This window comes from Orycteropus afer, unplaced genomic scaffold, assembly GCF_000298275.1.
Source record: "Orycteropus afer afer isolate SDZICR_OR568_19922 unplaced genomic scaffold, OryAfe1.0 scaffold00090, whole genome shotgun sequence".
NCBI classification, from domain to species: domain Eukaryota; kingdom Metazoa; phylum Chordata; class Mammalia; order Tubulidentata; family Orycteropodidae; genus Orycteropus; species Orycteropus afer.
In genome coordinates, this window is record NW_006921677.1 from 8,064,635 (window position 1) to 8,075,525 (window position 10,891).

General features: G+C 34.8%; 1 protein-coding gene across 1 annotated transcript in view; it reads left to right on the forward strand.

The window, feature by feature from the left end:
- ARHGAP12 (Rho GTPase activating protein 12) overlaps positions 1-10,891 on the forward strand; it is a 129,746-nt gene that overhangs the window by 84,961 nt on the left and 33,894 nt on the right. The window contains exon 6 of the mRNA XM_007942463.2: positions 4,039-4,113. Coding sequence (XP_007940654.1) covers positions 4,039-4,113 — 75 coding nt within the window. The remainder of the gene's footprint in view (positions 1-4,038; positions 4,114-10,891) is intronic.

Here is a 10,891-nt window from a genome sequence, read left to right on the forward strand (position 1 = left end):
TTGTCATGGAGTAGGCTTTGGTTAAGGAACTCTGGTAGCACAGTGCCTAAGGCATCTAACTGCTAACCAGAAGGTTGGTGGTTCAAACCCACTAGCCATTCTGTGGAGCAAGACTGGACAATCTACTTCCGTAAAGATTTACCGCCTCAGAAACCAACGGGGGTGACTATAAGTTGGAATCAACTCAGTGGCGTTGGGTTTTGTTTTTGTTTTTTAGGCTTTGTTTTTGAGGTTTTGAAGTTTTTTTGGCCTTCTTTGTTTGTCTTGTATGGTGGATTGGCTTATCTCTGGATTAATGATTCACACATTGATGCACTTGAGCCTCAAACTCTTAAACTCACTGCCGTGGAGTTGGATCAGACTCATAGTGATCCCTCCTTGGGTTTCCGAGGTGGTATTGCCATGGAAGTAGATTGCCCAGTCTTGCTCCACAGAATGGCTAGTGGTTGGTGGGTTTGAATCGCCAGCCTTCTGGTTAGCAGTCAGATATCTTAAGCACTATGCCACCAGACCTGCCATTTGAGCCTGTTGTTGTTATGTGCCATCGAGTCGGACCTGAATCATAGCAACCCTTCCTTGGATTTCTGAGGCAGTATCACTATGGAATTAGATTGCCCAACCTTCCTTTTGAGGAGTGGTTGGTGAGTTTGAACTGCCAGCCTTCTGGTTAGCAGTTAAGCCTTAGGCACTATGCTACCAGAGCTCCCCCATTTGAGCCTAGTAGGTGACAATTTTTTTTGTTTTGCTTACAGTGTTTAAAAGTTACATTTCTGTTACCTTTTGTTTTTCTTCAGTCTCTAGGTTTCATAGTTAAGACATGTAATTGTTTTTTCCCCATCCCAATGAAAACTGGAGTCCATACCCTCTTTCCCCAAATACTCTTTAATTAAAGAAAGACAAATGGCTGTCTGCGTAAAGTGCTTTTATCAGTCTGAGAAGTTACATTCTCTACTTCAAACAAGAAATAAATTTTGATGCAAACAACAGAATGAAAAGGCTATATACTCTTAACTTTCTTATGAGTTACTTCTTTATAATGTGACACTTCGTTTTGAGGATGAGGTAGAAAATTAGTGTGAATCTGTAGAATATTAATGTTAAAGTCAATGCAGTAATACCCTAAAACAAAGTAACTTATTTCAAAAAGATATTTGTCATTGAAGACTCCTTTTTACTATTAATCTTCTCTTTTAGCATAATTAATGGTTTTCATGCATTTTAGGTGTTTTAGTGAAAACAGAATTAATTCCCCCAAGTTCTATTTCTCTGAGTTTGAATACATTCAGTCTTAAATCTCTTTATAGATTATCTGAACTGATTAGTCAAAACAAGTATAGTTTTTTAGTCTTACAAGTGACTATGAAGTTGGTATTTGTTGAATTAAAAGATGGATTTTTTTTGTGGCGTTACATAAATAATTTATCTTTATAATATGGACTAACAGTACAATAATGTATGCCAGTTTCTTGTTTCTGTTTCATAAGGGTATTACGCAGTTGAATATAAAGGCCATGTACAAAGGATGTGTAGTTGAAGATAGGCTTAAAAATATGTTTAGCACTGAATTTAATCTGTCTGTGTAGGTAAGGTTTGTAGAGATTTTTAATAGAAAAATTCACTTAACCTGAGGAACCAAATTATAATTCAGGGTATATAGAAAACTCCTCAGTATCATATATAGTGCTCTAGGCTAAAAGCCAAAAAGCTCCACTGCTCTTAGTATTAGAAAGAATAAGGATGGTGAGTTTGGGATGTGGATTTAAAATTTCTTAGTCCCTTTTTCCTTTTTAGTCTCTCTTGAGACTCATTTTGAATCTATTGCTTAGAATAACTTGCAGGAAATTTTTACTACTTTTTTGGAAGGCTGGGGAGAGGGTCTGATTATGCTGGTGTTGTGAGATCTTGAGGCTGGAGGTTAAATTTATTTTGGTAATGATGTCTTTTTTATTTTTCCTTTTTACTATTTGTAAATGGATTCATCGGTAATTGCTTTGCAAATTAAACTTTTCTATTTATAATCATCACCTAGAATACACTTCTTAAGAAAGGATATCTGCAATCTTTGAGATTATGAAAGAGGGACTATACCAGAACAAGCTAGCTGAATAATAGATGATAAGGAGCAAAGTGTGTATAACTTGAAAATGCAATCAAAGAAACCTAGTACTATTTAGCAAGTATTATTATGCCATAGGTCCTAATTCAGTTGCCACATAACCTTGGAGGAAGTAAGTTTGTGTATGTCTGGGTGTGTGTGTATGTTAGGATGCATCTGTCTGTTTATGTCTGTCTATTGTTTTTATGAAAATGAAGTCATAGATATAAGATACATTTATATATTCACATATATTTATAAATAAGTATATAAATGCAAAATTATTCCTTATTGTTAGACATAAATTACTATTACATTTGATATGTTTTTTATCTCTACAGGACTGATAAATGCTATGAAAAATAAATCATGATTTTGTTGTTACTTATTTTCTAGTTTGTAGATCATCAGATCTTTCCTTTTTATCTCAGATTGTTTTAATATTAGTTAAACTCTCCTTTGGAGGTCAAGAAATTGAAAAAGGAGGTATCTGAAACTGTCAAAATAAAGATAAACAGAGTTCTGAGCCCTGGTGGTGCAATGGATAAGCACTTGGCTGCTAGCTGAAAAGTTGGCAGTTTGAATCCACTAGCTGCTCCATGGGAGAAAGACCTGGCGATCTGCTCCCTTTAAATTTACAACCTAGGAAGCCCCGTGGAGCAGTTCTACTCTGTCCTGAAGGGTCACTCTGAGTTGAAATTAACTTGATGGTATACCACAAAAACAGATTTGGACAGTAAATTATTTCTTTCTGAAAAGATATTTTTATATGATCTCAATATTTTCTTAATTAATAGTATTGGCCTTAGATGTTTGATTTGTAAGCTTTCCCCTTCAAGGGTTTTTCCTATGAACTTCTATTGCTTTCTATTGTTAAAGTTTCTGTTTTATAAATGGGTGGAATATAAAACTGAAGACTTTTTTCCAGATGAATGAATGTTGAGTTAAAACTTTTTGGATTGTCATTTAAAAGAAATTCCCAGATTTGTGGACTATACCTTCTATAGTTCCATAAGAGAAGAATGATACAGATATGAAGAGGAATGTTCAAATAAGTTTTGTTTTTTTAATTAAAAAATTAATAACATTGTCATATGGTTTCTTTATATTTTCTTGAAAGTATTCAGAATATTAAGGAGACTGGAGAAAATTTAAATGGAGATAGGCTGTTGGTATATGAATAGTGTTTTTTTAAGTCTTCTCTTCCATGAAATAGTCCTTTAAACATTTATAGTGAAAATCATATGTCATGTTTTAATATTGGCAAAGAAGAATTGCTCAAAAACACATTACTGTTTTGTACTTAAAATTTTCTCATAGAGATAAACATAAAATTTCTTTTTTAAAAAGGATTAATCCTTAAATCTGTGGTTTCTTCCTTGCATATTTTATTTTGTTAGTTTCTAGTCATTGGAAAATTAGCTACAAATTATGTTTCACATTAATGATAGTTTAATTTCTCATAGAGCTGTTGACTAAAATAAAGTTCTATTTCTGGCAGTTGCCAAGTAATTTCTGTGATTGTCCCTTACCAAATTCTGGTTATTCATATTATCATACCAAGAGCAAGTTAGTGTGGTGACTGTTACACATTCATCCACAAATGCTTAGATTTTACCTGTTGTGAATATGGTTGATTCAAACTGATGCAACATCATAGTTTTAAAGCAACATGTATAATTTCTTTTGAGTAACTGTAGAATTCTACATGCAGTATTTAAATTTAACTGTAAATTGTCTAAAATATGCCATATTTCATAAACTTTTTATAAAATGTCTGTTTTTCAAATTAGTGCCATATTAGTTTCCACGTTCAATGTGGAAGGAAAATAATGAAGAAAATTTTTTTCTTAACTTCCCCATATTAAACTCTCTCACTGTGAGTAGAGGGAGAAATAGAATTAATAAAATAGAGTAACGTTTTCATTACTTATTTCTTGTAGGAATCTCCAACTGCCTCAAAACCCTGCCTTCCTGAAAATGATTCTCCTCCCTCTTCACCAAAGCACCAAGATACAGTTAGTATAATAGAAGCATATAGTATAATATAGTCTAGTTATTTCAATCAGTTTCATTAAATTAATTTTCTCTAACATAATATTTAAATATTTCTTTGGCTTTTATTAAAGTTCATTGGTTTGTATTTTCTAAAAAATCACAATTATAGTAGGTTTAAATGAAGAATCAGATTTTATTGTTTAAAAATCCCCTTTATAATGCAAAGTATGGCATCTTACCATAATTAATTTACATAACATATTTGTAAGCTGATGAATTTGTACTTGATTTTTAAAATAAATGTAAAATTTCCCAGAGAAAATACTACCAAATTATACTTTACCCATTTTCCATCAGGCCAGCAATCCAAAAGGTAAGAAGCATTTTCCTCCTTAATGAGCTTAGACACCATTTTTTTCCATATGCTGTAAAATACATTGCCTAGTGTGTGCCAGATGAATGTTGGAGATCTTTAAAACAATTATAAGTTTCTTTTACGCTGAAAAACCTCCAGGTGACTTCTCTTCAGACAGCTTTAATGAAAATTTACTTGATCTTTGTATTTGAAGTCCCTCCCAGTCTTTCCTGGAAGTTGCTGATCTTGCTATTTCCATTTAAAAGCCTTTGATGGCTTCCCTTTTCTTTTAGAATGAAGACCAAAACTTACAATGTGGACTACAAGACTACAGTGCTGTGGCTCCTGACTGCCTCTCCAGCCTCATTGCATGCTACACTTATCTTTTTTTCCTTTAACTATGCTACCCTTCTTTTAGTTCCTCAAAGGAGTTCTGCTTTTCATCTCATGGTCCTTGCACATTTTCTCTGTCCACTGGAACACTTCCTCTCCTTCACCTGGCTAGCTTCCATTCATTCACTAGGGCTTAGTTCAAACTTTGCTTCCTTAGAGGACTTTAATCTTTTAATTAGATTAAGTTTCCCAGTAATATTCTTCCTAGCATTATTTGATCATAAACAATAGAGTATTTCTTTTCCGTACTTTTATCTTGTAGAAATCTCCAACTCTCTATTAATATCGATCTTCTCTAGTAGACCAAAAAATAAGCAGAAATAAGAATGTCCCTGATACATACTCTGTTCAATGAATATTTTTTGAATGAATATGTATAACTTATTAAAGCTTTAGAAAAGACAAACTTTCATTGTTATTTTCCGAAACTGTGATAGACTCTATTTATCAGGATGCTTCACATTTCCTACTCAGAGGCAAAGATTTTCATCTACACATGCTGTTTTACTTTTCTCTTTCTCTTCCCTCCCTTAATAAGATCTTGTATGATTTTATCTCACTTGTTGTACACGTTTCCTTCTGATGTTGCTCAGGCAGCTCCTCCTACCTTGAATGGACTTTGACTTTTCTACACATAAAATTAAATCCTACATCTCTTTCAAGACTGACTCTTAAAGGAAGCATTGCCAGACTAATTCCAGCATAATAATCTCATCATTCTTTATTTCTGAACTTCTAGATTATTTATTGCATTGAATAGTGTGCAGGTTATTTCACAAACTCCTGGTCTCCCTCCTGTGGTTTTAAATTCCCTACAGGACAGGAAAGGAGCTCTGATAGCATAGTGCCTAAGGCACTTGACTGCTGACCAGAAGGCTGATGGTTCAAACCCACCAGCCACTCCTCGGAAGGAAGGTTGGGCAATCTACTTCTGTAGTGATACTGCCCTGGAAACCCAAGGAAGGGGTCACTATGAGTCAGGTCTGACTCAAGGGCACATAACAACAACAACAGGGCAGGAATTACTTGTTTCTATTTCTTATCTTTTAATATTTTCAATATGTCAGTCCAGAAAACACAGAACCCTTCTTTTCGAAAATATAGGGTAATATACAATTTTTAGAAAGAGCTTTTATAAATTATTTGTATTTTGGTAAAAAGACTTTCTAGGTAATCCTAAAAAACCAAAACCAAAAACAAAAACCACTGCTGTTGAATCAGATCTGACTCATAGCAACCCCTCCTGGATTTCTGAAGCAGTATCACTGCATAAGTAGGTTGCCCGGCCTTCCTTCTGAGGAGTGGCTGGTGGATTTGAACCGCCAGCCTTCTGGTTAGTAGTCAAGTTCCTTAGGCATTATGCCACCAGAGCTCCCAGGTAATCCTAGACACATGAATTTGTAAATTCTTAAATTTGTTCCATATGTGCATACGAAGGTCTGGTTGCAAATTATTACACACACACACCCCATTTCCCTGTTTTCTAGAGTTTGACAGTAACTAGATCATCCAAGACTCACAGTACCCTCTGATGGCCAGCATAGGGAACTGTTTCTTCTCAGTTTCATTACTTATTTATTTTGTTTTACCACAAGGTAAAGAAACGAACAGCTCTGTTAATTCTACTTGAGTCCATTCTGTTTTGTTTTCACATAGATATACAACTAAATTTTTTTGTCCCTTGAGTTCCTTTTCCATCCTGTCCTGCCCCTCCCCTGCGGTAGTTTTGCCTTCTTTGACTCTTTTCCTCCCTCTCGCCTCTGATTCCTTGCCTTCTGTGTTCTCCTATTTTACGCTTGCCAGCCTTCCACCCAGTCTTGCCTCTCTTACCCAGTTAAGACTAGACCATATTTTTCCCCCCTTTCTTTGTGATGTAAAATCTAGTATGTGATAAGTGTTAGCTCTCTTAAAAACCTTAAAAATCTCTGCAAATGGCCCATCTCTCTCTTCAATCTCTTCTAATAAAACTAGATTATATTAATTGTAAATTAAATTAAATTTTATTAATTCAATCCATGAATGGATTGTAAACATGCTATTTATTTTTTCTTTGCCAATTTTCAAATACATCCATTAATGGATTGTAAACATGCTATTTATTTTTTCTTTGCCAATTTTCAAATACATCCATTAATGGATTGTAAACATGCTATTTATTTTTTCTTTGCCAATTTTCAAATACATTATTGTTATTCTTCATAGTTGCTTCAAATCTTGTTTGAAAATAGGCAGGATATATATATTTTAAAAATTAATCATATACTTCTTCACATATGGCTATAATATGGACTAAATATAGGCTTTTGTTGACTGACATAGTAACTTAATCCCTGTTTATCACAATGTGCTTATGAGAATATGCATTTTAAAGTTCCCAATTAACACAGTGGCCAAAATGATAGACTCAAACAAAGCAATGATCGTGAGGATGTTGCAGTGCCAGGCAGGGTTTCATTCTGTTATACATGAGGTCACTGTGAATTGAAGCCAATTTGATGGCAACCAACAATTACTGAATATGGAATAAAGTTTTAGAATATATAATTTGGAAACATGCGCTTTTGACCTGTATTTCTAGTAAGGGTATTAAAATTCATTGTCATTTTTGGAGGAAAGTAGATTTCAACACTTTCTTTAACAACAACAACAACAACAAAATTAATATCTTTTTATTGAATATTACTCTCCTAAAGCCCTTTTCTCAAATTTTAAATATATATATATATATATATATATATATAACAGCATTGCCTATTCAACATTTCTGAGGTGCACAGTTTAATGATACCAATTACATTAATCATGTTTTGCAACCCATCGCTTATAACCATTGCCAGATTTCCCATCACCATAAACAGAACTCACTGCCTAAAGCCTTTTGTAAAAATGAGATTTGAGCTTCTAATATTTTTAGAATGCTGATTCATTTTTTAAGTTTTTTTTTTTTTTTTTTTGAGGTTATAGTCACATAATGCAAAGTTAACCATTTAAAAGCATATAAGTCAGTGGGGCCTTCTATGTGTGGTGCAGCCATCACCCCAAAAGGACTTCCTTGAAGCAGTCAGTCTCTCTGACCTCTCCCCCACCACCCCCTGCCAATCGCTTTCTCTGTCTCTGTGGACTTACCTATTTTACATGGTTTACTACACTGGTTCTTTTTTTTAATTATTATTCTGTCAGTACACACTGGTTCTTTTTTAACACTCTATCATTGCACAAGTTTACCTATTATGTGTATAAAGAATCTTAATTAGCATATGGTTATAACATGATTAACTGAAGATAAGAATTTTTGTAAGCTTTATTGATTTTGGTATATAATACTTGTTTGCCTAAATTGGAAATTGTCTGTTTCACTGAATATGAATGCAAGCTTGATTAGAAATTCTGAACCCTATGAAGTGATTATGAAACTGTGGCATTTTCCCCAGATTACTTTATAGCATTGAAATTTTATTGCTTTCTTGTTTACTATAATCTTTATATATTTATAATTTTCTTGGTCAGAACTAAGGAGCTCTGGTGGCGTAGTACCTAAGGTATTTGAAGGCTAACCAGAAGGTTGGCAGTTTAAATCTACCAGCCGCTCCATGGAAGGAAGATGGGGGCAATCTACTTCTGTAAAGATTTACCATATTGGAAGCCCAGTGGGGGTCACTGTGAGCCTGAATCAACTTAATGGCTGTGGGTTTCTTTCTTTTTTAACTTAACCAATAACAATACAACTGTGTTGTATGTGCAAAAGTGTTCATATTTGTTGTCTGTACCTCCCATGTACCTCTCTATATCTTTCTCATCCTCAGTGGTGCCATATTGGTCACTCACATTTGGTACGTTGCCCTTCTCTTCACCCAAACCAATACTTATCTCTTACCTATCTAACAGCCTTCCCTCCCCTCCCCTCCCACCCCTGGTAACCAACAAAGAAAATTTCCTTCTATAGATAAACCTTTCCTTAACTTTTACAATAACGGACTAATACAATATTTGTCGTTTTGTGATTGACTTACTTCCCTCAGCATAATGTCCTCCAAGTTCATCCACGTTATGTGGATTCTACATTATTCTTTAGTGTTGCATAGTATTCCATTGTGTGTAGGTACCATAGTTTGGTTATCCATTCCTCAGTTGATGGACACCTAGGTTGTTTCCATCTTTTGGCTGTTGTAAATAGTGCTGCGATGAACATGGGTGTACATATATCTGTTCTTGTCATGACTCTCACTTCTTTAGGATATATACCTGGTAATACCTGGTAATGGAATGGCTGGGTCAAATGTATTTCTAATTCCAACTTTTGAAGGAATCGCCATACTGCTTTCCACAATGGTTGTACCATTTTACAGTCCCACCAGCAGTGTATGAGAGTTCCAATCTCTCCACAACCTCGCCAGCATTTGTTATTTTCTGTCTTGTAGAACTTTGCTACTAGTGCTGGAGCAAGATGGTACCTCATTGTTGTTTTGATTTGCACCTCTCTAATAACTAATGATCATGAGCATTTCTTCATATGTTTGTTGGCCACTTGAATATCCTCATTGGTGAAGTGTCTATTCATGTCTTATGCCCATAAAATTTTTTTTTAAATAGTAATGGTCCATTAGTCTTTGGACTAATAGCTCCCTTGAGTCTTTGAATTTCTTTACTTTCCTTTGCTCCAAATGGGAAAAGACCAGTAGTTTTGTTCTAGATGTTGCTCACAAGATTTTACAATCCAAGACACTGCTGACCAAAGTAGGATGCAGAGCATTGCCTTTACAAACTGTATTGTGCCAGTTGATATAGATGTCCCTTGAGTCTATAATCCTTCACCTTTGAGACTAGGAACTTCTTCCATAAAGTATTTGGTTATGTTTAAGAAGTTCCCATGTCTGTACTGCTTGTGTGCTCTATTGTCTTTATTAATATACAAGCAACACCTACATGTTTGTCAAAATGTCCACAACCAAACCTTTATCTACAAGTAGGTGTGCTCCCTTCCACCCTTCCACACACCCCTTTAGCATACATGTATCTGCATGTATATCCATTCTTAAAATATTGTTTGTTAATACTATTGTGGCAGGATTTTCTGTTACAATAATTACTGTAGTTGTCCTTTATTCTTGTGTTCTCTCAGTGTTTTCCTTTGCTTTGGTCATGTTGTACTGATGTCCCCCATATTGTGTCTTCCTTTTCCCTCCACTGTTGTTAACACATATCTTCTATCTGGTTAGTAATTTCCCTTCTCTCCCCTCCGATCTGTGGTAACCATCAAAGAATTTTTTTTTCTTTACATAAAAATTGTTTTTTAAATAGTAATGGTCTTATACAATGTTTGTCCTTTTGTGACCGACATATTTCAGTCAGCATAATGTCCTCTAAATTTATCCATGTTGTGAGATGTTTGGTAGACTCGTCATTATTCTTTATCATTGCATAGTATTACATTCTGTGTTTTTATCACTGTATCCATTCATCCATTGATCAGCACTTAGGTTGTTTCATCTTTTTGCTATTGTGAATAATGTGGCAGTGAACATGGGTGTGCGTATGCCTATTTGTGTCATGGCTCTTATTTCTTTAGGGTATATACCTAGGAGTGGTATTGCTGGATCTTATGGTATTTCTCTTTTTAGCTTTTTAAGGAAGCACCTTACTGTTGCCTAGTGGTTTTACCATTTTACAGTCTCACCACTAGTATCTAAGAGTTCCAGTCTCCCCACAATCTCACTAACATTTGTTATTTTCTGTTTTTTAGATTATTGCCATTATTGTCCAGGTGAGATGGTATCTCATTGTTGTTTTGATTTTCATCTCTCTAATGGTTAATGAGGGACCTCTGGTGGTGTAGTGGTTAAAACATTTGGCTGCTAACTAAGAGGTCAGTGGTTTGAGCCCACTAGCTACTCTATGGGCAAAATAAGAGTGTCTTCTTCCAAACTCTGTGGGGAGGTCTGAAATAGATGAGGAGTCTTGATCATCATAAAACCAAACCACATTGTTTTTAGGAGCTCTGGTAGCATAGTGGCTAAAGCACTTGACTGCTAACCAGAAGGCTGGTGGTTCAA